This window comes from Carassius carassius, chromosome 33, assembly GCF_963082965.1.
Source record: "Carassius carassius chromosome 33, fCarCar2.1, whole genome shotgun sequence".
Taxonomy (NCBI): Eukaryota; Metazoa; Chordata; class Actinopteri; order Cypriniformes; family Cyprinidae; genus Carassius; species Carassius carassius.
The window spans coordinates 6,578,607-6,606,550 of NC_081787.1; the positions used below are offsets into that span (position 1 = coordinate 6,578,607).

The 27,944-nt window shown below is 38.6% G+C and overlaps 2 protein-coding genes across 4 annotated transcripts; one reads left to right on the forward strand and one right to left on the reverse strand.

The window, feature by feature from the left end:
* Positions 1–1,110: 1,110 nt before the first annotated feature.
* LOC132113608 (transmembrane 9 superfamily member 2-like) lies at positions 1,111–12,724 on the forward strand. Of its 2 annotated transcripts, XM_059521459.1 has the most exons (18): positions 1,111–1,393; positions 1,630–1,697; positions 1,790–1,883; positions 2,233–2,360; positions 2,557–2,686; positions 3,516–3,643; positions 3,908–4,019; positions 4,102–4,181; positions 4,283–4,388; positions 4,683–4,724; positions 4,983–5,115; positions 6,799–6,918; positions 7,333–7,390; positions 7,495–7,654; positions 7,839–7,990; positions 8,080–8,191; positions 8,464–8,635; positions 12,322–12,724. In XM_059521459.1, the coding sequence occupies exons 1-18, from the start codon at positions 1,265–1,267 to the stop codon at positions 12,387–12,389; spliced, it is 1,992 nt and encodes a 663-aa protein (XP_059377442.1). In that variant the 5' UTR covers positions 1,111–1,264; the 3' UTR covers positions 12,390–12,724. The 2 variants fall into 2 exon arrangements, with proteins under 2 accessions (XP_059377442.1, XP_059377443.1); XM_059521460.1 differs by lacking the exon at positions 4,683–4,724 and having other exon boundaries at positions 1,112–1,393.
* Positions 12,725–15,791: 3,067 nt separating this feature from the next.
* LOC132114210 (probable G-protein coupled receptor 101) lies at positions 15,792–19,853 on the reverse strand. 2 transcript variants are annotated; one of them, XM_059522325.1, is made up of 2 exons: positions 19,476–19,853; positions 15,792–17,590 (listed from the first exon to the last, which is right to left on the reverse strand). In XM_059522325.1, the coding sequence occupies exon 2, from the start codon at positions 17,492–17,494 to the stop codon at positions 16,193–16,195; it is 1,302 nt and encodes a 433-aa protein (XP_059378308.1). In that variant the 5' UTR covers positions 17,495–17,590; positions 19,476–19,853; the 3' UTR covers positions 15,792–16,192. The 2 variants fall into 2 exon arrangements, with proteins under 2 accessions (XP_059378308.1, XP_059378309.1); XM_059522326.1 differs by having other exon boundaries at positions 15,792–17,571; positions 19,455–19,853.
* Positions 19,854–27,944: the final 8,091 nt, after the last annotated feature.

Consider the following 27,944-nt stretch of genomic DNA (forward strand, 5'->3'; position numbering starts at 1 on the left):
GGGCCAAGCTCTGTCTATATACTTTTGGCAGCAGTCATAATCATAGATAACACCTGTCAGGTAACTAAACAAACTGTTTGATTGGTCATCTGAGATGTGGGAAACTGCTCCTTCGTTAGTTCTAATTTCACCTGATTGATTGTCAAGTACTGTCATAAATTTATCAAATGTTCCAAGAAACTCTTTCATGGTATCATATCTTTGACTAATTTTGACAGTTGAACAGACAATTGTGCATATGATGACTTACACAATGAAACCATGCTGATATGTTTCGGAGAGAGTAACCATTTCACTGAAAAATCAACTAATCAGTTTAGATCAGCAAGATCTAATTATTTGGAAAATGTGCTAAATGTGGGCTCATTGTGCTAACTGTAGCTACTTGTACATAATCATTTGAAAAAAAGCACAGAGTCACTTGAGACATGTACTAAAGCATTTGCAATTTGATAAAACCAATGAAAAATGACATTCTGTTGTGAACAATTGCAAGGTGGTTTGGAGATTTGTCCATGTTATTTTGAGAATGTCATCTCGGTTTCAAGAAATGAGCCAAACCAATCGAGAAAAACTGTATTTCCCATAGATAAATAAATTGTATTATTATTATTATTTTTTTTCCAGAATAACAAGGAAATTAGTAGAAATTTTCCTACTTCTTGCCATATGGTAACTTCGTACCATAAAGGGTTTAAAAAATTAAACTTAAACCGACCGGTGGCGTTTAGTCACGAGCAGCTTTCACACATAAAGTCTTTTCGTTAAGTCGAGAGATCATGTGTGAACAGGACCTTTTCAAAAATACCGGGAATTTCGTTTCGCCAATTTACCAGTAATACAATATGAGTAAATTACCGGCAATGCGCTGATAGGAGCTAGAGACAGTAACGAATATGATGTCTTTCATCAACGTAACATACACATTCAGGAGAACATTAAGTACCATCTGCAGAAATTTTCACATGTAACAAATGAGAAAAATACATACATATACAAAACTGATAAAGATAAGCAAAAAATAAATGAAAACAGAATTCCAAATAAAACGTCATTTATCCAGATGTCTTGCGTATCAATTAATTGGGGGAGGGGCCACCGGTGGGCGGGGTTATGCACGCAGTAAGGAAGTGACTCCGATACAAACCTTGAGACAGTAGCAGCAGCCTGCGGGGTCGATTTTCTCCGTGAATTGTCGCCGGTTAGTTTTATGGTTTGCGCCAGCAGAGTAAACCGGACTTTTCGCAGGACGCTGCTTTGAAAAATGAAGTCTTTAAATCCGAGATTTATATTTGTGCTGAGTTTAACACTAGTCAGCTCAAGCTTTGGATTCTACCTTCCGGGTTTAGCACCAGTCAGTTTTTGCGAAAAAGAAGATGCGAAGGAATGTCAGGTGAGCTTTTGATGTTCTGTACTTATTCTTTTATCTTTTTTACTTGCGTTTACAAACAGTTGAGGCATAACAGATGTTTGACATTGAGTTAAAAAGCAAACTCTGGATTCTGTACATTGCAAATTCATGTTCAAAGAATGAAAACAGACAGAAGTGTTCATTAAGTAATTTCAGGTATATATGAAATGGTTGAAATATGATTAATAATCAGCTGTCCCCTGCTGTCATTCCCGCAGAAAGACATACAGCTGTTTGTGAATAGACTGGACTCAGTGGAATCAGTCCTGCCTTATGAATATGATGCGTGAGTATTCTTGATATTTACTGTAAGCTTTATTATATCTGCATGCATATCTATACAAGGACCGACCTGCGAGGGAATGCGTTTTGCTTTAGGTTTGATTTCTGCAAAGATACGGATGAAAGAAGGCCCTCAGAGAACCTTGGGCAGGTGTTATTTGGAGAAAGAATAGAGACGTCACCTTACAAGGTAAGAGGTCAATGTTTTTATTTGACTTTTTCATTTGATCAATCTTATTAATTGTAATTTAATATTATTGTGGCAGTGACCGTGTTCATTGAGAGCTGGCATGTTGTTTTTCAAGTTTTACTATCATCTGCAATTGACAGACACAGACACTTTTTTTGTCGTTCTTCATGTGATTTAGTTTCTATATTGTCATATATATATATATAATTAATCATATGTTATTGTGTGATGATGTTGATGGTATTTAGGCAGTGTATTCTTATCTGTTACTATTCTGCATTAATGTGTTATAATAATTAACTCCAGTTCTTCTCACATAATGGATACTGATTTTTTAAATTCTCCATAGTTTTCATTTAAGGCTGACAAGGCTTGTGTGAAGGTCTGCACCAAATCGTATGATGCAGGTTCAAGAGAAGACAAGTTAAAGTTGGACTTTCTAAAGAAAGGAATGGAGCTGAATTATCAGCACCACTGGTATGTGTAATGGCTACTGTAGGCGTGGTAGTAGTAAGAAAATAAAAGTTGTCATCTTGCGTTAACAGTTGAAAAGACACAAAACCACTTGGTCGTCTAAGGGTTTGGCATCCAATTATAAAATTATTTATGCAATCTCTAATGGGTTCTCATAAAAGATAAGTGGATTTAGTTTATTCATAAACTTGTTTTGCAGGATTGTTGACAACATGCCAGTGACATGGTGTTATATCGTGGAAGGCGATCAGAAAGTCTGCAACCCAGGATTTCCCATTGGATGTCTAGTGAACCAAGAAGGAAAGCCAAAGGATGCCTGTGTGATAAATGTGAGAGAGACTGTTTTTTCCCAAGTCGAGTTGTGAGCTGGCAGTCTGTGATGGGATAAATGTGATAGGATAAAAAGTTGAGAGAAATATTTTATTAAAAGATTATGACGTTGATGATTTATTTAATTGTTTGAAATAGACAAGCTGTAATCCTTGATTTAAGGATGGTGAGACAAACATTTGATGTGTTTAAAATACCTACTTTTTAAGCACAGTTAAGTTCATCTTTGGTAATAGTTTCTTAAACATATGATACATCAGAAGTCATGAGATTTACCTATTTATGGAATGGACACAAAATGAACAACTGTTTTGGTTCTATAATATAAAATATAACGGACCCTCATATTTCACAGAAAAGAAAGTCATAATAGTGAGCAAAACTTATTTGAACTTACAACAGATATCATTTTTGTGTTCCTGTTTGCTCCGCTAGTAACAGAAAACATTCATGATAGCGTTTCTATCCGTTAACAAGAGGAAAAATTATAGAGAGATTGATTAATCAATCAGTCCATCAGCTGTTGTATTAGAAGCACTTTCCTAATGAACTTTGCTATATTTGTAATGTTATTAGTTGTGAAAACGTCATCACAGTCTGTGAAAAGGGTTTATTAAATAAAATGGTTTATTTTCATGTTAAAAACATTATTGGTTAAATCTTTACAGAATAATATAATAATATAAAATGCATTACCAACAACAAAATGGCACAATGTGTTACCGATTAATAACATTTCAGCTTTAGTTTTTTTCAAAAAAAGTCTATATTAGTCACCAAAAATTAAGTAAAAGAAGCTTCTGACATGCTTTTTATCCACTCTTTTAGGCTGATTTCAACAAGAAGAACGCTTATTATATTTTCAACCATGTGGACATCACTATATTTTATCACAGTGGAGATGAAACCAATGGGATGAGTGCTCGACTTGTGGCGGCAACACTGGAACCCAGGAGGTCTGATTTTGCAAGTGTCTGAGATTAACTTGACTTGAAATTGTGTCCTTAAGACCTAATTTTACCTCTTGTTCCACATTCTGTGAGCAGATATGAGTTTCAGATTTAACTAGAATTGAAAACTAGGCATAGTGACACCTGTTTGCAAGTACACTTCAATAAGAAAACCAAGTAAATATTTACTCTAATGCGTATGAATAGAGCTATCTCATCTGCAGTATAGTTTGTTAGATAAGAATAATACATATGTTGTCTGTTGGACAGTGTCAAGCATAGTGATGACGACAATCCATCATGTGATGGAGCTCCCATGGACATACCAGCAGAATTCAAAAGTAATCTCAAAGTCACCTACTCTTATTCAGTTCAATTTAAGGTAAGTTTGAGATGTTTGAGTCAGTACAATGAGATGGTTGGAAAGAACTATGTGTAATGTATTTCTTCCCCTCCTTTTTTAGCAAAATGATGATATTAGATGGGCTTCTCGATGGGATTATATTTTAGTTTCTATGCCTCACACCAATATCCAGTGGTTCAGGTGAGCACAATCTGATTGAAAATATCATGCAATCAAGAATAAGAAGGCTCTTCTTATCTCCATACATATTAATGCCCCAACTTCATTTCATTTTTTTTCAGCATCATGAACTCTTTGGTCATTGTGCTCTTCCTGTCTGGCATGGTGGCCATGATCATGCTTAGAACACTGCACAAGGATATTGCCCGGTACAACCAGATGGACCAGGTACCTTGAATTTACTTTGCTTTCATTCCTAGATAACAGAATAAATGAATGACTCTGTAATGCCATCAGAGTCCATTGTGTCAACAGAGCTGACACACCAACATAGGCACAAACGGTTAGAACAAACATCCAGTTACTATATTATGTTTGCTTCATGGAGTTAAGTAGATCCTAATCTTCAAGCACAGACAGAGCGACAAGTTTTCTCTTAGTTTGAGTGTGGTCTTGTTTTTCTTTTATTAATAACCATAAGAATACCTCCAGTCACTGAATCCTCTGTTGTGACATTCACAGGCAGACTGGGTTAAGATCCCTCCAGCTGCAAACATTACCTATGTAAGCTTATTAGCTTATGTCGTCACTGGTGATTATGTTCTGTTGATTGTTTGGCTTTGGGAATTTGGTAAAACAAGTGCAAATATACATTACCACGCTCACCTAACAAGGTATAAAATTAAAGATTTTGCAATGAATAGGTAATATCACTGGCACATACCATCTGCTGTTCCTGATTGTTTTTGGCGACTTGCCATAATGATTAATCTGTTGTCGGCCATGTAAGCTCATTTAGATTTATTGTTCTATCTCCTGCAGGAAGACGCCCAGGAGGAGTCTGGCTGGAAGCAGGTACACGGTGACGTGTTCAGGCCGCCCAGGATGGGCATGATTCTGTCCGTGTTCCTCGGACAGGGCACTCAGGTCTTCATCATGACCTTCATCACCCTTTGTAAGTGCATCTGGAACAGAAATGAATTAAATATGCTGCAGATTGTGTATTGTACAAACGAAACTTAAAGGATTAGTTCTCTAGAACTTTAAGAACAATTTGCGTGCATAATGTGCCAGAAATATGATAGTTAATCTATGCATAATAAAGATTATCAATTAAATATGGACTGGTTGGGCAAACTCCCATGAACCCTCCAGCACCCTGTAGAGGGTATAGAGCTGGCCCAGTGTTCCACGGCCTGGACGAAAACCACACTGTTCCTCCTGAATCCAAGGTTCTACTATTGGCCGGATTCTCCTCTCCAGTACCCTGGCATAGACTTTCCCAGGGAGGCTGAGAAGTGTGATCCCCCTGTAGTTGGAACACACCCTCCGGTCCCCCTTCTTAAAAAGAGGGACCACCACCCCGGTCTGCCATCCCAGAGGCACCGTCAACGGGTTCATGGGAGTTTGCCCAACCAGTCCACATGTGCTTTGTGGATTTGGAGAAGGCATTCGACTGTGTCCCTCGCGGTGGCCTGTGGAGGGTGCTCCGGGAGTATGGGGTCCGGGGCCCTTTGCTAAGGGCTATCCGGTCCCTGTACGACCGGAGCAGGAGCTTGGTTCGTATTGCCAGCAGTAAGTCAGACTTGTTCCCGGTGCGTGTTGGACTCCGGCAGGGCTGCCCTTTGTCGCCGGTTCTGTTCATGATTTTTATGGACCTAATTTCTAGGCGTAGCCAGGGGCCGGAGGGGGTCAGGTTTGGTGACAACACGATTTCGTCTCTGCTCTTTGCGGATGATGTTGTCGTGTTGGCCTCATCAAGCCAGGACCTTCAGCATGCACTGGGACGGTTTGCAGCCGAGTGTGAAGCGGCTGGGATGAGAATCAGCACCTCCAAATCCGAGGCCATGGTCCTCAGTCGGAAAAGGGTGGCTTGCCCACTTCAGGTTGGTGGAGAGTTCCTGCCTCAAGTGGAGGAGTTTAAGTATCTTGGGGTCTTGTTCACGAGTGAGGGAAGGATGGAACAGGAGATTGACAGACGGATCGGTGCAGCTTCTGCAGTAATGTGGTCGATGTACCGGTCTGTCGTGGTGAAGAAAGAGCCGAGCCGCAAGGCGAAGCTCTCGATTTACCGGTCAATCTACGTTCCTACTCTCACCTATGGTCATGAGCTTTGGGTCATGACCGAAAGGACAAGATCCCGGATACAGGCGGCCGAAATGTGCTTTCTCCGCAGGGTGGCTGGGCGATCCCTTAGAGATAGAGTGAGAAGCTCAGTCACCCGGGAGGAGCTCAGAGTAGAGCCGCTGCTCTTCCACATCGAGAGGGGTCAGCTGAGGTGGCTCGGGCATCTGTTCCGGATGCCTCCTGGACGCCTTCCCGGGAAGGTGTTCCGGGCGCGTGCCACTGGGAGGAGACCCCGGGGAAGACCTAGGACACGCTGGAGAGACTATGTCTCCCGGCTGGCCTGGGAACGCCTCGGTGTCCCCCCAGAAGAGCTGGAGGAAGTGTCTAGGGAGAGGGAAGTCTGGGGTTCTCTGCTTAGACTGCTGCCCCCGCGACCCGGCCCCGGATAAGCGGAAGAAGATGGATGGATGGAATTAAATATGGTTGTACATATTTTGGTAGTTTGTTATGTCATATTATCATTATAGTAGCATTAAATGAACAAAAGTGACAATCCTGCTTTTCTCTTTAGTCTTGGCCTGTCTGGGCTTCCTGTCTCCAGCCAACAGAGGGGCTCTCATGACCTGTGCAGTGGTGTTGTGGGTTCTGCTTGGCACACCTGCTGGATATGTGTCTGCCAGACTCTATAAGAGTAAGCAAATATTGCAATGGAACACATATTTTACTGTATTTTCTTCAGGAATCATTATGATTTATTTTCTTCTTGTTTTTCAAAAGTGCTATTCATTTTATTTGTGTTGTTATTCGTTTTTAATGTCCTGCATTTTGATGAGGGAAGTCTCTCTTAAATATTTTCAATATTAATCAGAATGAACTTTATTTCCAAGTAAGCTTACACAAACAAGAGATTCCAGTGCAGGAAAAGAACAGACATACATAACACGACAATAAAAATTAGGACATTACCATATAATCATAATACAAATCAATACAGAAATAAAAAATATAGAAATTGTGAATGGACAGATATGTTTTGAGAGAGCCTTTTGGCTTTGGCTTCTGGTTTAAATATCAATTGCATCCTCATTTTCCTCTGTATCATCAGCTTTCGGTGGTGAAAACTGGAAAACCAATGTTCTTCTCACAGCCTTTTTGTGTCCTGGGTAAGTTGAATACTGTCTGTATTGCGAACAGTAATACATTTCCTGATAACAGGAATAAAATGATGTATGCCAGGTTGTAGTTTCAGTATTCTGTGTTTTTGCAGGATTGTGTTTGTGGATTTCTTCCTGATGAATCTGATCCTGTGGGTAGAGGGCTCCTCCGCTGCTGTTCCCTTTGGTACACTGGTGGCCATCCTGGCACTGTGGTTTGGCATCTCTGTTCCTCTTACTTTTGTGGGTGCGTACTTCGGCTTCAAGAAACCAGTGAGTATGTCTTCTTGAACAGGCAAGTTGTTTTCTACTTAATACTCCAGAATTCTTCTGCTTTCCTATTTGTTAGTATTTTAGAATAATAGTTATTGTTTCCCATCTGCGTGACCTTTTCGTTTGGCACCCTGTCATGCACAATGTTTTGAATGTGGGTGGTTTTATTTTCCTGCTTTAACAGGGCATCGAGCCACCTGTGCGAACAAACCAGATCCCACGCCAAATTCCTCAGCAGTCCTTCTTCACCAAACGTGTGCCGGGTATCATCATGGGCGGCATCCTGCCCTTTGGCTGCATCTTCATCCAGCTCTTCTTCATCCTCAACAGCATTTGGTATGGTTTGAAATCATATCATGCTGAAGCGAGATGATGTGAGGACTGAAGTTTTGGTCCTAACAGTGCATTCAAATGTTTCTCTGCAGGTCTCATCAGATGTATTACATGTTTGGCTTCCTTTTCCTGGTCTTCATCATCCTGCTCATTACTTGCTCTGAGGCAACTGTTCTGCTCTGCTACTTCCATTTATGTGCAGAGGTGAGATTTGACATATATTTTAAACAAATTTAAATTATGCATTTTACTGTGTTTGTGTGGGTGTTTCTTATTCATCTTGAGAAACTACTAAGTCATGGACTTTATACTGACATCTAGTGGTGTGGTCCTGCTGAGTTTTTTTTTTCTAGACCACTGATTTGAATGAGTTTTTATTTCATACCAGTCTACATAATTTTAATAATGTCAAAAGTGCTAATATTATTTATTTTAATAATAGCGGGTGTTTTAAACTTCTTATTTGGATTTGACAGGATTATCACTGGTGGTGGCGATCATTCCTGACCAGTGGTTTCACAGCAGTCTATCTGTATGTCTACGCAGTGCATTACTTCTTCTCAAAACTACAAATCATAGGGGCTGCGAGCACCATCCTCTACTTTGGCTACACCTTGATCATGGTGCTCATTTTCTTCATTTTTACAGGTATGTGATAGATGGTTTGATTCGCTTTAGCTTTATAAAATATTTTCACGTTTATATACACTTTGTGATTGAAGCAGGGGTTCCCAAACCTTTTTGTCAGCCAAATCCCTTTGATGAAAATATATACCTGAATTACCCCCTGAGATTTTAATATTAAAATTTCAATAATTGAACATTTGTATAACATTTGTATTTTTGCGGCTCTATGAAGTTGGTTGATGGTCACATGACATGAAAGAAATTAAATAAAATATTTTATTTTTTTTAGAAAGTTAGTATAATTATAATTTAGTAGTATAATTGGAATTATTATTATAGTATAGTTCAGATATTGATTTTTGATATATATATATATTTTATTTTATTTTATTTTTTATTTTTTTATAATTCTTTTCATTTTTATAATTTATTTAATTTGCAGACCCCAGTTTGTGAAACCCCAAACTAGAGAATAGATTTGTGTCATGATCTACTTGACAAAACCAGGTTGAAGTTACATTTTATTCTTTTTAACACAGATGAATAGAGCAATACAATGTTTCTTGCACTGTTTTTCAGTGACCGAGCGACTCTACGGCAAACAGCAAAAGATATATTACTTTGTTTTAGCTTACAGTTTTAATTTGAATTCAGTCTTTCTATTCAGCTACAGTCTTTCTGTTGTGTTGTCTTCACTGGCTGTAATCAAAAACAAGCATGCAGCACAAAGTTTGTTCCACAAGCTAATGACTCAAACTTAATCAGTTTTACGAATCCTACACTGAATGACCTTTCACTGAATACTCCATCTCAATCAAATGACCAGTTTAACCCTTAACCAGAACAAGTAAAAATCATTAAAGGGGTCTCATGATGCGATTGAAACTTTTTCTTTCTCTTTGGAGTGTTACAAGCTCTTGGTGCATAAAGAAGATCTGTAAAGTTGCAAAGACAAAAGTCTCAAATACAAAAAGTTATTCTTTATCAAAGTTAAGACTCTGCCACGCCCCGTAAGACAGCTCATTCAAACACGCCCACACATGTCTACGTCACTATGTGGAAATATTTGCATAATGCTGCCCAAATGTTCACGCAAAGAAAGAAGCTGTGGTTTCCGTTACACAGTTAGTTTTTCAGCAGCCATGTCAGGGAGATGCTGTGTGTATCTAGGCAAAAGCAAAAGCACTTCATTTGGCCTTCAGAAAGTAGATGTATTTTGGAGTTTTTAAGATTACTTACAACAGAACAGTAATGCATTTTATGGATGACAATTTCGTGAACCTAGGATAGGAGGTAATTTGAATACTTGAATTCTTGAATTCTAACTTTGCTATGATAATCTGGTGCTTCTGTATCAGCTACTGTATGTATGCTTGTTATTAGTTAAAGTATTTGAACTCTTGCCTGGAGTCAGCTGTCTTAGCCATTCATGGCTTATGTTCTGCAAACACATATGAGCTTCATCACTGTTACGGTCATTATTTTTACTTGCCAGTATGTGAGTTGGAGGCTAAGTATAAGTTTAGCATATTTTAGCATTTAAGCTTTAGCGCTTCACTCTCTGTCAAGTGATCTTTGCTATTTTTTCATTAATCTCTTAGGCCGGGATTACACTGTGCTACTTTTGTCTGATTTTGAGCAGTTTTCTCAGTTTTTTTTGAGTTGGGCCAAATTTCATGCAAGTTGCATTTTGATGAACGGACCGTAGTGTAAACACATAAATCCAGAGCTTTCGCTTAAAATCACATTCAATTAACTCATACAATGAGAGTTGGTATTTAAAAAAAACATTGCTGAAATCACAATGTATGCCTGGCCTAAGCTGCCTTTCCACTATCTCCGGAAGTCATTCATTTTCAAAGGAGATTAATGTGGGAGTTCTGTTCTGATCATATGTCAAATTCTGACCCGATTTGAGCTTTGAGTGCTTTAAAATATTTGAACTCCTGCGGCTAGACCATATGCGACCACCCAAACTCATAAAGTCTTTAATTTTACCATGGTGAATAAGATTAGGGTAACATGTCCAATGCGACAATCATTTACAAATGTCTGAGACAGTGGAAAGGTGGCTTTATGGATGCGCATCATGAGTTACTCTCATAAACTCTAGTGTGAAGGCACAGCTCGGCGCCGCTTTGCTGACAATACAGTTTCTAACGCACATGCAAAGAAAGAGAGAGAGAGAGCGAGAGGTCTTGCATGCCATGCAGAATTGACACGCTACGTGTAAACGATATTTTTTGTTGTATTTTCCTTTCAAAAGAATGGAGTTCTATCATTGTATAATGATTGATTATTAGTTCTCCTGTGGCTCAGTGGTAGAGCATTGCATTAGCAGAGCAAAAGGTTATGAGTTCAATTCTCAGTGAACACACATACTGGTAAAAAAAAAAGTGTAGCCTGAATGCACTGTAAGTCGCTTTGGATAAAAGCATCTGCTAAAGGCATGAAAATTTTAATTATCATCATATCATATTATGATGCTTGACTGGCTGATGTTAAGAGTGTACTTTCAGATATTTAAAAAGCTATGCCATTTTACAAACATTAGCTACAGGATCTGTATCCTGTTCCTGAAAGTCAGTGCTTTCTGTGGTTAGTGTAACATGCAAAATGTTTGATTTGTTTTACTTCACCCACAATATCAAATGTTCATTTCCTCATAATGTCGGTGGATTTGATGCTGCAGTATGTCTCCCTTCTAGTCCTTTCCTTTGACAGGTTACTAGTTCTAGTTGGTTAGTTCCTGCCCAATGGGTCATGCTGTTTTTAGGCTGAGGGTAATTGGGACACCTAAAATATTCCTTATCTTTTATTGTTGTTGTTGAAAGACATCGGTGCTCTCATAAGGTGGAGGTAGCTAAAGATGGAACAGAACAGAACATGGAAAAGAACAGCTGTTGGTTGATAGTATCTAAACATGCTTGCTTATTTCTTTATAAATGGCATGCAAATGTCTATTTTAATTTTAAACTTGGTAAAATAGCCCAAGCTCCTGGGTGACAGTACTTTGATATTTTATGTAGAACCTTTACGAAAACCCTCCAGATTACCAGTGTAATAGTCGCAGTTCTCATGGCTTTGCTTTGAATGATGGGAAACCACTGCCATCGGTTTTCTGAGTGGATATTCAACACAATCTATTTGTTGCCATGGATTCTACTAGATGCTTTATTATCCTTGGCTGCAACTGTTATGGCAATTTCCATGCACACTTGCGGAGTGAAAATGTAAGGCACAATTGAAACGAGGCTTACTGAATCATCAGAACGCTCTTAGTCCCAAATCTTTAAATAATGGTTCCCATAAATGGCTCGTTTTAGCCAAAACTACCATGACTTGTTAGATCCTGAGAGCCAAGTGAAGATACAGCGAGAGCGTGTGTGGAAGGTGAGGGGGAGGAGGACTGAGAATCGTGTGTATATAAATGCATCTGAAAATAGATTCAGAACTAAAGATTTCAATTGTTGATTGGCTCACACTGGCGCCCCAGCGATGATTAGATTTAATCCTGTGCTTCATTACACTCAGCTCAGTTTGTCTCTATTATTTCCTGCATTGAAACGGTACTATTAATAAACCTTATATATCTTATACAATGCCACCCAAATGACTCTAAATGTGGTTTTAATAGAAACCTTGTCAGTTAGTCTGGCACATATTGTGACACTTGTGCTAATTCTCAAATTTCTCCTTCCATCCAGGTACTATAGGCTTCTTTGCTTGCTTTTTGTTTGTCAATAAAATCTACAGTGTGCTGAAGGTGGACTAAGGGAAGGACATTTGGAGAACACATGTGGAAGTCTGAGTGGACATTTAAATGAAGGTTAAAAGAACGGCTGGTGTGTTTGGCTCAACTGTAATTCACTGACATGCAGTAGGTGTGCTTGTGAACTCCAAAGACCCTTTCTCAGTGCTTTACTTGGCTCACGTTACCCGTGACTTCATTCCAGCTAAACCTACCACGATGAGAGCAGAAGCCCATTTCTTATGTATAAAATGTTCTTATGCTTTTCTATTGATCCAAATGTATGTTTTACATTGTTTGTTTTACTTCATATGCAAAGACATAATTTTAATATTTAATACAATTATTCCTGTCCATGATTTTTTTTTGGTACAGAATTTGTTTTGAAAGATCAGATGGGACACAATTTCGGGTGCGGTCACATTTTCCTTTGTACAGTGAAATGCTGTGAGCTAGAAGTTGTCATCTTAATAGGAATCCACGCAATTTTGGAATTTTGCGTGAGTGATGTCTGAACATTCCACATGCAGATTTCTCACTGCATTCAAGTTGTGGTGCGCTTCATTCTGAGTGCACATTTTGGTCACATTTATCAATATAAAGCTGCTTAGTTTGGAAGTGACCTCTGAGTAAGAGGTGCTCCACACTTTGCTATATAATGCATAATGAATGCTCTTTGTTGGTGAAATTTTGCCTAATAAGTTGAGCTAATTTAACATTTTCACTTAAGGGCTAAACTTTTTCCACAGATATTATTCATGTTCAAGTTGGTCACCCGAATTTCAACATGTTGACAACAGGAAACTACTTGGTTTGAAAATGACTTCTGTATGAGTGGTGCTTTTATAAAAAAATTTGCCATGTGAAATTCAACTGACTTCACACCTGTAAGGGACAGTTTAATTTGTCTGTTGTTCAGAAATTGTTTTGCAAGCATTCATTTCGGTAGTCGTTACAGGTTCATTTTTTTTAATGGATTTGTCTTGTTGACAAACAGAAAGCTGCTTTGTTTTAAAGTGACTTCTGTGTATGCTGTTCTTCATGATTCGTGCTATTGACAATATACAATGTTCCATTTTGCCCATGAAATTTCACCTTAATTTAGCTAACGTGACTGCACCTTAAGGCATGTAAAACACACCACAGTAACCTCTATAATGTCACCTATTGGTGAATATCAGTAATAATCTTTACTTCATTTTTAGTAGCATAAAACTACTATTTTCCATGTGTTTTTATAGTTTTATATTGCTGAAGAATTGTTTTTTTTATGGAGAGAAGGAGAATGAATGGTTAAGAAGCACTTTTTTTTGCAATAGAACTCTTGTATATAAGTAATAATATCTAAATAATGGGAGATATTTAGCGATTTTGTACTTTGAAAATTATTTAAATGCCAATACATTAAGAAAAATACAAGCTTGCGCATCATTTTCCAATTCAATTTTAATTTGAAAACTCGCAGAACAAACTGAGCTTCAATTCTTATGAGGTATACATAAACATTCTTCACCATGTTATAATAAAAGAAAAATAAATCACAAAGTACGTCATTGCAAAAATGTCTAATTCTAAACTTTAAAAAAGTATATAAAACAGTCAGTTATTACAGTTGGAGTGATGATGGTGTTTATGATTTTTTTTTTTGTGACTGTCTATAGTTTAATAAGTGCTGCAGACATTACTGGAAACTGGCATAGAGTTGATAATATCTGTGATATGTATTATTGCACTCTGGTTTCTGGTTTCAAAATAATATTTGCTGTAGCAGAGGAAACTGCAAGTTTGACTCATGATTGATTCAGGGGACTTCTAAACACCCCAGCCAGAAATTAATAATGAAGCACTAGCAGTCCCAGTTTCTACAGGGTCAAGCTAAGTGCTCAAGGGTGGTTAGCATTCCTGCCTTAGTGTAGTAGTTGAACTTGATAACAGAAAGTGCTTCAGCAGTTGTGAAGCCAGTTTATTTAATCCCACATCAAGTCAGTGGTTAAATGATACATTTGGCAGTGTTAGTGGACTGAAAATCATCTACAACACAGAAATGATGTACAATTTATCCATGGAGGAACTCTTAAAGAGAGCTGACTCTCCACACTGGTCAAGAGGTAGATTATAAATAACCTGAGATCTTGAGCTCAGTAGCTGCTCTTGGGTAAATCTCACGAAAGCATGTCCCAGGTCACATTTCACAAATAAATAAAGCAATTCAACAAATACTACCATGATATTTTGTCTTCTTTTTTTTCTCCAATACATTTACAAAAAAAGGTTCGATTGGCTGGGAACTGGGAAAAATGCACAAATGCTCTGAAAAAGTAGGCTTAATTTTCTTTCTTATTTAGGGTTGAAATCTAACAGATATGATCTTGACAGTTTTTATGTGACTCACCCTCTCCAAAATACTGAAACCCCTCCACATTGCACATCTTTTAAAAACAAACAGAAATACAGTGACCCATACACTAATGCTGATGTGATTCATCGCTTAAGTATTACTGGTGCATGATCAATAAATACATAGAATGGTTTCTTCAATTTGTTAGCTTCCTTTTGCTTGTAATTACACTTATATTAACAGTGTTTCCTTAAAAGAGAACTTTGATTCCAGTGACAATGATTCAGTCGTATAACAAAGTTGATATGTATGCTTAGAAAAATAGACAGAAATCTCTCCACATATATTCTAAATTCATTTCAAAACAACAAAAGGAATACTTTGTCTTTAAATCGTAAAGTAGCAATACATTTGACATGGATGTATACAAAGAACATTTATTTTGTTAGACGTTGTACACTATGCGGTCTCAAAAAACATTTTACTCCCTAATATTTTAAGTATTGTATTAAAACCGAAAAAATAAATAAATATTCTTTATTTGATGGAGCACTTTATACCATGTCGCCAATATTTTGTAACAGGCTTGTATCAGATGTCAAGCCTTGTGTATTAAATGATTATTCAGTCCTTGATTCCAGTGTTTAAATAACAATAACCATGTAATATAACTGATGACCTCTTTCCCATACGCAGAGTAAACATACACTACTGTTCAAATGATTAAGAATTTTTCAATCTCTTATGCTCTCCGTGGCAGCATTTGTTTGATTTTGTGAAATATCACTATTTGAATACCTTTAAATACTTTTCCATTTTAACATATTTTAAAACAATATCTATTTCTGTGACGGGCGACAAAGCTGAATTTTCAGCATCATTACTCCAGTCTTTAGTATGGCATGATCCTTCAGAAATCATTCTAATATGCTGATTTGATGCTTAAAAAAACACTTCTGATTATCATTATGCTGCTTAATATTTTAGTGTTATTATTTAATACAATTGAATGCATCCTTGCTGAATAAAACATGTTGAACATAAGATAGAAATGACTGAATGTAACTGTTGACTAAAAGACAATTTAAACAGTTTCTTGGCAGGATGATAGACTATGTTTGCTAGGCTTTTCTGTCGTCCTCAATGTTATTTGTGTAAATACTTACCATAAGTAGGTCCATAGCATAGCTATGAGCACATATGCACTGTTATTGGGGCAGTACCTTTTAAGAAAGTTTTTTTTTTTTTATTCCTAAAGGTATTTTCCCATGAACCCACGGTGATATTAGTACCTAAATGACACATATTAGTACCATTTAGAAGAATGCCAGTCTAGTGACCCAGTGCACCTTTTTTTCTTGAGAGTGTGGTTACAATGTATTCAGTGAGCTTGTGTTTAAGGCACAGTATTTGATTCTAAATTACCAAGCTGTGCCCTAAATGGAAACCTAAAAGAGATGTACACACCCAAACACTGACAGAAAAAAGTTCAAAATTTGCTTGTAGGTGTTTCCTCAGGTTGACTGTTGGTGTGGCTGTGTACAGTGAGCTCCTTCTCTGAGCTCAGACTGATGGAGGTGGTTTCCTTGCGGCTGTCTTTAGACCTCCTCTCTGTAGGGGAAGAAGATGTGGTGCCTTCCTCCCAGGTTCGGAGAGGACACACTCGGGCAGCCTGGCTTGACAGGTGTGTGTGTGCCAGGCGTCCATCCGTCACCGTGAAGCAGCTGTCCACTGCGGAGCCCTGACTGATCCGGCCCTGCCCGCACAGTGGCCCGCAGAGCAGCGCCAGGAACTCCTTGCGTACGCTGCGGTGCATGTAGCCGTAGATGTAGGGGTGTAAGCAGCACTGCAGGAAGAAAAGAATGAGAGCCACTGAGGCCAACCAGGGCGGCACTGCTGCACTTGAGTATATGGATATCGTGCTCAGGACGCTGTACGGGCCCATGCTGAACACATAGGACGCCATGATGACGAACACCACCCGCGCAGCCTTACAGTGATAGTGGAAGCGTCTATGGCGGGTCCTGATGGGATAAGTGGCTGAAAAGGGGCCTTCTGGCTGCGGATGCCTTTGTGGACTGGAACAGGATGCTTGGGAATCTGGAGGGGGGTTGGATTGGATGGGGTGAACTAGAGCATTCTGCCGCCTTGCTGCTCTGAACACCATCCAATAACAGCAAAGCATGATCACCACAGGCAGCCAGAACGAAAGAGCGGACACCAGGGCTGAATACGAGTAGCTTGAGGACCACACAACAGTGCATGTGTTGTAGCGCCGGTCGAATTCGATGGTTCCCCATCCATAAAGCGGCGGGGTGCTCTGAAGCACACTGAGAAGCCATGTGAGAGCAATCAGGTTGGTACCCAGGTGAGGTGTCATTCGGGTGGGATAGGACAGTGGGTGGATAATGGCCAGGTAGCGATCCACAGACACCACGATGATGGTGTTGACGCTAGCGAATGCAAACAGATGCATGAGCACCACGAGAGCCTGGCACAGCCGGGAATCCAGCGGCCAGACCTCAGGCACAGTGGCGGCGATGGCGAAGGGCATGACCAGCACCGTCTGCAGTAGGTCGGCTAGGAGCAGGTTAAGCACGAAACGGTTGGCAACATGGAGAAGCTGCGGCTTGCGCTGGAATACCAGCAGCACCACAACGTTTCCGAAAAGTGAGGTGCATGCGATCACCGATATAAGAACCATCTTCACCATAGTGTTCACTAAAGAAGGCGCGCCTGGGTCCCAAGGCACTCTGCTGGAGTTACTGCCCAGAGGTGGAAAGGTGGGCATGATGACAGAGACAAGGTGAGAGATAACACATGAGGAGCCTTTCGGATATCACCAACACCAGCCTGAAGGTCTGACGACTTTTGTCACTCTTCACACCTTGAAAGAGGACGTAACACAAGAAGTAATGTTGTTCAACACATTTTGATCCCTCTTAGATGAATGTTCACACTTGTCAGTTATGTAATGATTCTCGAGTCACAGTGAAACAGACATCTGAAAGAACTATTGTGTTCAACCTACACATACATTTTACATATTTATTTTTAGTCATTAGCAGAGGCTTTTTAGGAATGCATTATATATATATATATATATATATATATATAGTACAGACCAAAAGTTTGGAAACATTACTATTTTTTAATGTTTTTGAAAGAAGTTTCTTCTGCTCATCAAGCCTGCATTTATTTGATCAAAAATACAGAAAAAAACTGTAATATTGTGAAATATTATTACAACTTAAAATAATAGTGTTGGAAACAGTTCTGCTGTCTAATATATTTGATGAATAAAAGGTTAAAAAGAACTGCATTTATTCAAAATAAAAAAAATTCTAATAATATATATTCTAATAATATATTTTCTTTACTATCACTTTTTAGCAATTTAACACATCCTTGCTGAATAAAAGTATTGATTTTATTTAAAAAAAGAAAAGAAAAAAAAATTACTGACCCCAAATTACTAACCAGTAGTGTATATTGTTATTACAAAATATTTATATTTTAAAAACATAGCTTCTTCAAAGTATCCTAAAAAAGTATGACATGTTCTGAAAAAATATTAAGCAGCAGAACTGTTTCCAACTTTGATAATGAATCAACATATTAGAATGATTTCTAAAGGATCATGTGATAATGATCCTAAAAATTCAACTTTGCATCACAGAAATAAATGATAATTTAAAGTATAATAAATTTAAAAACAATTATTTTAAATTGTAATAATATATCAAAATATTACATTTTTTTCTGTTTGATCAAGTAAATGCAGGCTTGATGAGTAGAAGAAACTTCTTTCAAAAACATTAAAAATAGTAATGTTTCCAAACTTTTGGTCTGTACTGTATATATATATATATATATATATCTGCAAATACTGATGATCGATAATTAATTGTTCTACCTCATATCCTCTGTTTTTTACATTTAGATTATCTTTGTTGTTTTCTACACTTACTGAAAATGTATTCCTAAAAACTTTAGTAAACTTTTAGTAAGCATTTAAAATTAATTTTAATTTTTAGTTTTTTTTTTTACATTTAAAATAGTAATTCTAATATGACTATGATATTAAGTTATGATATTAAGATATGATATTAAGGTATTAAGTAAATTTTTTAATAATATGAAATATATTTGTGGCATGTTGCATTGACTATAATTTTAACATCGTTGCATCCCTGATGCTATTACATAACTTTATAAAACAAGAGCCAACAATATTTGCAGTACTCAATGCCAAACTTCAAATTTGTACTGTACATATACTTTTATATATCCATATTGTAATTTAAATAGCCTACGTAATATAATGAACCTTGCTTACTATACAATGTATACTATACATGCATTTTATAAAGACTATACCTATTCTCAAAGGTCTGGTGCCTGCTTTTTAACAGTGCATACTACATAGTAAAGTATTTACTGCATGTATGTACAAATCAGTATGCATATTTATACGTAAGAAGTGCAAAATAAATAGGCTACTTAAAAGAAACGGTGTATATGTATAAAGAGACACTTAATCTATTTGCATGATCTATAAACTGTGTGCATCGTATCGTACCTGGTCTTCTTGAGTTACTGTTGGTAAGCACGGGACAAATTATATGCATCTACCTTTTATGCGAACAATGAGAAACAGCTGGAAATCACCGCTGTCATCATTCCATTGTTAACCGCGCGCTAATAGTGGCGCTGGTTTCTCTACGGTGCAAATTTCATGCAAATATTACCAATGAATGGAAGATATTTACCGTGTGACGATCATTGAAAACGAAGCATCTTTTCGAATGGCTGTCGGTGGTCAGTCGCCTTTGTGTGTCTCTCTTCACTGAAAGCAGGGCTCCAGTGATGTTCTTCCATTTCAGTCTCCTCGGTGTCATCAACGGCAGTCGCATCCGCTCGTCATGCTCGGCTCTGTATGAGCAAGACTTCATTCAGAGATGGAGGGAGAAGCATCGTTGCTCGCTGGTGCTCTAAGAGCAGATATTGTTTCAATAAACCGCCGTGGGTGTCTGTAACCTGCTGGTGAACATGCGGTGGCGCACATACAGTACAGCAGTGTCACAGCGGTTACATGTCATCAGCATCACACCGTTCTTCTCATTAGCACTGTAACGACGTCGGTGCTCTCGAGTGCACTTAGACACAAAAAACCTTCCTCAATAAGTAGCCTAATCGTGCTGATCACATCCAGTGGGGTATACGATCAACAATGAGTGTGGTTGAAGGCAAACTTAAATAAACAAAAACAAAGTAGTATACATTCAACTTGTGGGTCATTTTTCTTTTACTTTTGGAGTGCGTACCTACTAGACATTCTAAATATTACATACACTCACTGGCCATTTTCTTAGGTAGGCTACACCTGTTCAATTGCTTGGTAACACAAATAGCTAATCAGCCAATCACATGGCAGCAACTCAGTATATTTAGGCATCTAGATGTGGTGAAGACGACTTGCTGAAGTTCAAACCGAGCATCAGAATGGGGAAGAAAGGGGATTTAAGTGACTTTGAATGTGGAATGGTTGTTGGTGCCAGACAGGCTGGTCTGAGAATTTCAAAAATCGCTGATCTACTGGGATTTTCACACACAACCATCTCTAGGGTTTACAAAGAATGGTTGAAAAAGAGAAAATATCCAGTGAGTGGCAGTTGTGTGGACGAAAATGCCTTGTTGATGTCAGAGGAGAATGGGCAGACTGGTTAGAGATAATAGAAAGGCAACAGTAACTCAAATAACCACTCGTTACAACCAAGGTATGCAGAGTACCATCTCTGAACACACAACACGTCGAAACCCTGAAGCAGATGGGCTACAGCAGCAGAAGACCACACCGGGTGCTGCTGCTGTCAACTAAGAACAGGAAACAGAGGCTACAATTAGCACAGGCTCACCAAAATTGGAGAGCAGAAGATTGGAAAAACGTTCCCTGCTCTGATGAGTCTGGATTTCTGCTATGACATTCATATGGTAGGGTCAGAATTTGGCGTAAAGAACATGAAAGTATGGATCCATCTTGCCTTGTCTCAACAGTTCAGCTTGCTGCTGGTGGTGTAATGGTGTAGGAGATTTTCTTGGCACACTTTGAACCCCTTAATACCAACTGAGCATCGTTTAAATACTAAATCCTACCTGAGTATTGTTGCTGACCATGTCCATCCCTTTATGACTACAGTGTACCCATCTTCTGATGGTTACTTCCAGCAGGATAATGCACCATGTCACAAAGCTCAAATCATCTCAGACTGGTGTCTTGAACATGACAATGAGTTCACTTTACTCAAATGGCCTCCACAGTCACTAGATCTCAACCCAATAGAGCAGCTTTGGGATGTGGTGGAACGGGAGATTCGCATCATGGATGAGCAGCCGACAAATCTGCAGCAACTGCATGATGTTCTCATGTCAATATGGACCAAAATCTCTGAGGAATGTTTCTAACACCTTGTTGAACATATGCCACGAAGAATTAAGGCCGTTCTGAAAGCAAAAGGGGGTCCAACCCGGTATTAGCAAGGTGTAGGCTACCTAATAAAGTGGCCAGTGAGTATATTTAGTCCATACTAGATGGATGAATAGGCCTACTACATTTGTAAAACATTCTAGTTGTGCAAAACGACACTTTTCTTTTTACACTGTGCACATGAAGGCATTCTTAATATTAAGTTACATTCTATTACAAAATACCAATATGGCTCTCACAATTATTATTCATGCCTTGAGTGTAGTTTTACTCTCTCCATTTCTACATCCAATGTATCAAAACAAATAAAGTAAGAGTGCTACCCTACTACTGTAACCGTAATGAAGGGCTGTGGCATGATGCATTAATATGGCATAACAAAAAATCTAAGAGGATCTGTATGTTTATCTAATGCTCTGATATTCAACCCCATTCTGCTAGTCCTCCACCCAGAACCCTTTTCAAAAACTTAAATTATCTATAGCTATAATTTAAAGGAGTTGTAACGGAAACAACGAGAGCCAAAAGCAGATATTGTGCGGCTCTTCAGTGCATGTAGTTGCATTCGTTTAGCACCTGAATTTAGCTCCCATAAGTGAGTTAATAAGTGCGTAAAAATATGATTATTATTGACAGCGCAGAGACGCTGAATGTCAGAATTCTGAATGTCATTATATGTGTTTAATCTGCTCATTCGGACGTTTCATCTTTCATTGTTCATTCAAAACTCACACCGTTGAGCCAATGTTTTGTCGCACTTAGATCGAACAGACGGCAAATCTCACAGATAGATTGATAATGCGTTTTACATATTGTTCTAAAGGGCCGCAAGTATCTTTTTGCATTTTAGTGTCCTCGATACACACAACTTATTAATTTCCTCTTTATTAGCTAACTTATTTTTAGTGCCTTTCTGATGCCAGAGGTAGCTACTGATCGGGGAACTGCCCTGGTAATGGTTTCATTGATCAGGATGACTGATAATACTGAGATGTGCTGTTGGTGTTTATCACCATCTAGTGCATTATAAGCGGAATTACAACTGAAATATTTTACTTGGGCGTAGACAAGTAGCCTACACCCGGCTGCAGCCTGCAGATCGAGGCGGGGCTGCACCTGGGGCGGGGTTGCACGTGCAGCCCCGCCCCACACCTACTCTGATTGGTTCGATCGTCTTTCTAAGACATGATAGGAAATGTGTGCGTAGTTGGTGTTGGATGGAGAATGCTGTTTAAAAAGCTAAAAACACTGTACAGTTTTATAAAGCCTTTACTATAATGCAGTTTTTTATTGTTAACTTGACTCACTATGTCTGATTTATTGAATCAAGAGATGTTAGCTGCTGCAAGTTTACTCTTCTTGACCAGATTAATTCACAAATGAATAATTGGGACATTCTAAAAGCACGCTTAACGTTAAAGTAGGCTACGTGGCTTTATGCATTAAAACAGTGTTTTAAAAAGACCAAACTCAGTAAACAAATTATTAATAAAGCATTCTATTCACAGACAAGCAGATATGAGCACAGAATACGAACACAAAGCGTTTAATTTCCACCCATAACCTGCTTGTATGTAAATAAAATGTGTTATTCAATATTTTTACTGAGTTTGGTCTTTTTAAAACACGTTTTAATGCATTACGCCACGTTACGCGTTTTCCTTTTAGTCTAATGGTTTTCTATGGTAGGAAAATGCTTAAAACGCAATTAAACACATTGCATTCTTATTCTGGACTCATCTGCCTGTCAGTGAATAGAATGCTTTATTATTAATTTGTTTACTGAGTTTGGTTTTTTAAAAACACTGTTTTAATGCATTAAGCCACATTAAACGTAGAATGTCCCGAATCATTCCTGCTGATTGAAAAGAATCGGCTCAATGGTCACAAAATGGATATCGGTGAAGATACCAATTTAATATAAATAGATGATACTTTATAAAGTGTATCTCAATATTTGACAGTGGCTGTGAGACTGCAGTAAGATAAGAGCACAATTATCATGAAATTGTGTTCGTTACTATAGCAACGGTTTACAGGTATGTCCTTTCAGAATCGTCACTGGCCGATAGAAATAAAAGTTTATCGATTTCTTTCAAATAACGAGGGGCAGCATATTTTCCTGATATAAAGGGGAGAAATAGTCTATGTTTTGCAATGTAGTAAAGAAAATTAAAAGTTAAATAAAAATTAAATTGGCAGACACATTAGACTATTGCAGTGTCATTTATCAACTGCATGACGGATAATTATATGTAACAATACTTGTCTTGTCATGCTATATAAATAAAAACAGTAATGATACACCCCTTTCATTTTCCTTTCTCATACTCTGATGATATGAAATAATCAAATTTTCTACAATTATTTAATTCATAATTAATTATTCTATCTGAAGACCTGATCGTCTTACTGTGGATAATCAACCCAATTAATTTACTATATTCGTATGTTAGCCTAAAGATCAGCTTAATTTAACAAAACAATAATTTCAGGGACATGGCGAGTTACAGGCTAATTTTTTTTTTTTGTTCTTTTGTGCATTATGAAGGCTTTATAAAACTGTACAGCGTTTTTAGCTTTTTAAACAGCATTCTCCGTCCTACACCAACTACGCACACATTTCCTATCATGTAAGCTTATGAAAGACGATTGAACCAATAAGAGTAGGTATGGGGCGGGGCTGCACGTGCAACCCCGCCCCAGGTGCAGCCCCGCCTCGATCTGCAGGCTGCACCCGGGTGCTTCTCGGCGTAGATGGTCAATATATCAACTTTTATTTCCATCGTTTAGCATAGATCATTGGTATTACCATCTTTCCATGTTAGAATTTACATTGTCATGATTCCTTTTGTGAAATTAAATGATATAGTCATAATATGGTAATGAAACAAATTCAAATTCCATTTCTCATTTCCTCTAAATCCCTCTCTTTGCTATTCTCAGAGAGATTTATTTACTGAATAATGCAAAGAGGATCTTATTACACATTGCAGGGTTGTGTAATAATCCATATTGTGAGTAATAATTGATGACTGCTTGTTACACCGCATTGTAGGCTATTAGAAGAGGCCAGCGGCCAGTTGATCCGGCTGGAAAACAGAAACATGTTAACTCAGAAGCCTCTCTGTTTGGTTATGATGGTAATTTTTCAAATATAACTTTTTCAAAAGTACAGACGGCTAGGAACTGTAAATTAAGATAGGAACACAGCTCCTTCAGAAGCACAGAGAAGAATATATTGAGAGTAATCATAAAAATGGATTAAGTTCAGTTTGTGTGATACTACATTTAATTAATTTGGAAATAATTTTTGGTTGCATTTTTGGTTGCATATACTGTTAGTTCTTTTTTTTTCTCACTACCCTGCATTTTTTTACCACCATCCTAAACTAAATGTGATGGCCACTTTCTTCTCCAGCGCTGAGTGAGTGGAGACAGAAAGATTCTGGTTCTCACATATAAACAAACAGAAGCTCTAGAACCACTAGCACTTTAGAAAAGCTTCCATTCACATTCCCAGATCACAGAATACTGTTTGTATGGATGCTCAAACAGTTTAGACGTGATTACTTCTGTTTTCCCTGGAAGTTGATTACTTTGCCACTCTTGGCAGCCATTGTCACAGTCTGGTGCTTCCTATTCATGCAACCGGACCAACGGCACGAAGTGCTCGATTGATGACAGTCCTCAGTGGGCCAAAGGAAGACATTAAAACTACTTGTATGGGGCTCTTTCAGAAGATTAACTTACTATGAGGGCTACCTGCCACGGACCCATTGCTTGTATTCATGAAGCCAGTACAAAGGCCTTTATTTTTTAGCCAAGGCCACAGCTGCATGAAAGCCAAGACTGAAAAGGGTAATGACCACAAAAAACAACAAACTTCAAGTGTGTAAAAATAAAGTGTCTTCTTAGATGTAAGCCTCTTTTCAGGCGAAGGTGATTCCGCCATTGAGGATAGCAAATACCACCGGTCTAATTAATTTCAGAGGAGTATAGTTTCGTAAGGAAAGACTGCAGAATGGAACAAAGTAGACCTTAATTAAATCTTGCTATCTGACAGGCGGCCCTGAAACATACACATCCCATGACCAGTCTAGCAGGAGGTGTCTGACTTACTGTCTGTCTGGGCCCCAAACAGACTGAGCACAAAGAATGTAGACAGAGACAAGAGTGGCATTACAGAAAATGTAAACGCTCATGAGTCCTACCACATGAAAAAGAAGAACAACTTCCATAAATACACTTTAAAAAGGATGATAATGATGTTGTAGTTGTAGCACCAGAAGAGGAGCATCGAAAGGGTTGATCAGCAGGCAGGCCAGGCCAGCATTCAGAAGTCCATCAAAGCCCCATTCGCCATGTCCATCTCTACCTCCTGGAGGGTGTGCGCGACCACCCTGGCCTCAAAGAAAACACTGCGCACACCCCATACGCACACACACACACACACACACACACACACACACACACACACACACACACACACAGAGAATAAAACCATGTTTTTAGACACTATAGTGATAGTGTCCGTTTGAGAGTGCGAAAAAGGATGGAGTGCCTCAGAGGCGAGTAAGAACGCATGTGTGTGCACAGTGAGGTGAAATTACGCCATTATCTCAAGGTCATAGCCGAGAAAGCAAGGCAACTGAATAGAGTCTTCTTGAAGACACGCAGCACCACGTAGAGAGCGCACCAGAGGGAGGGCCTGGGTGCTTTGCTCGTGCTTACTGAGTGGAAATACTCTGACAGGTGTGCTATTGTATGAGTAAGGGTGTGTGAGCATTAAGAACGTTCCAGGGGAGTCCTGTGTCTGCTGGTAATGTGTTTATCGCCAGTGATTTTTTGTTGCCTCTCCTCCTCCTGTCTACTTCCGCCATCCCCTCAGGATCTGACTGAAAGGAGAAAGCCTCTCTTGCACAGTTGGCTGGACCTCTTCTAATGAGTCAGACAGGCAGCACTAGTCACCATTCAGCCACACAGACAGGTCAGAGAATGAGCAGAGAAGGAGGAAAACATGATGTGAGAGCAAGAACTAGAGCCTGGCGTGACAAAAAGCAGGAAGAGGTGAATAGTGACCACACGATAGCAGGCACTAAATGAGTTTAGGCATCAGGCCTCAGCCTTATTGGATGTAAACTGGATGTAACCGTAGGTAAGAGCGGTAAGTGTCTGTTTGCTTCACTTTTTCACTGTTAAAATATTTAGCTTTCTGAGTGATACCGAAGGCTCCTCATGTACTTTTTGTACTCTATTAATGTTTGAGGCATTGACTGAAAAAAAAAAACATATTTCACAAGTCAGAAAAAGAAGATAGAATTAAAGCAACTCTTTTTTGGTGACCTTCTAAACGTCATTTCAGTTAAAGGTCAAGGTATTTATTGTCTCGACGTCGATGCCGGTGAATAACGCTGCAGTTCCACATGTGACCACTGGATGTCAGGGTTCGCTCGCAGCAGAGGCGCGTCAGCTCGCTGCCCCTTGGGGAGTTTTAGCGAGCGCACATGGTGTGACAGCTTCCCTAGGAAGTTTGGATGACATTTGCTTCACTTAATGGCACAAACTAATTAATCATTAGCGATCCCAGAGGTATTCCTTTTAGAGAGGCTTTGTCGTGCCTGCTCCCAGCAGGAGGCTGCAGCCCCAACATGTTATGTATGCATATGTTTAACTGCCGTGTTCCACACTGAAGACATTTTAATTTTCAACTGTTGATGTGTTCGGATTGGACTCGAAATCCGAGTTTTCAATTGCCAGACGGTATAAGCCATGTAATATTAAGTGTGTGTGTGTGTGTGTGTTTAACCTTTAAACTGTGGGGTATGAGAACAAGTGAACATTTATCCATTTTGTGAAAGTACCATTTATGAAGGTCTAATAAGCTGACGAAGCTCAGTTTATCAGTATTACTGTATGCAGTGGAGAACTGGATATATCAGATGGTTTACTACACGAAACTGCTTTTTGTTGTCATATCAATGCCTAAACCATGAGTGTTTTGCTCTGTGAGGTTGTGTTTTCAGAGATTGCTGAGATGTGGTATCATTACCCGTAAAAAGTTCAATTTAAACTTGAAAGAGGCTGCCAGAGACTCCAATTTCGTTGAAACTTGAAATGTGTGAAGTAGTTCAAAATAGTTTGACTGTTTGTGGAGCCTCTGTCTTTATGAATACTGGTGGAGAACTCCGTTCATTTGGGTTCTATGAAGATAGGTAGTTAGGTTGTCTTGTTTCTATCATAAGGAGGCTATCTGTTAGGGGTTGTCTCAGAAAGATCTGACTTTCTGGGGTAAAGTGGCTTGTGCTATTAGGTGTGCTATTCAGCATTGAATTTAGAACAGCTTTTAAATTCCAATTAAATTCCTGAATTTGAATTAAGTAATTGAGCTCTGATACAGATGTGCAATTTCGAATTTGAATGAGAATAGAATCAAATTGAATTGATTGAATTGAAACAGAGAAAAAGAGATAGATAGATAGATAGATAGATAGATAGATAGATAGACATGCATTACCCATGTGAAATTTCTTTGGATTGCAATTTAGTTAAATCTTACACTAATTCAATTTCCAATAGACCTATCGTAAGCCCCTCCCCTTGAACGCAGATGAGCCAATGACAGTTGGGTTTCAGTTGTGTGGGAACTGGAACTCTGACATCTTTAGGTTTCAGCGACATAGAAGAACTTTGGATCATCCGAATCCTTCATTGGTTTGATGGTGTTTACGGTACAAAAATGGAAAAACTATAT

Bases quoted from the DNA above. Each gene is read 5' to 3' on its own strand.
- LOC132113608 (XM_059521459.1), top strand. From the start codon at position 1,265: ATGAAGTCTTTAAATCCGAGATTTATATTTGTGCTGAGTTTAACACTA. The intron at 2,361-2,556 runs GTATGTGTAATG...CTTGTTTTGCAG, and splicing joins CTGAATTATCAGCACCACTG to GATTGTTGACAACATGCCAG. The intron at 5,116-6,798 runs GTAAGTGCATCT...TTTTCTCTTTAG, and splicing joins CATGACCTTCATCACCCTTT to TCTTGGCCTGTCTGGGCTTC.
- LOC132114210 (XM_059522325.1), bottom strand. From the start codon at position 17,494: ATGCCCACCTTTCCACCTCTGGGCAGTAACTCCAGCAGAGTGCCTTGG.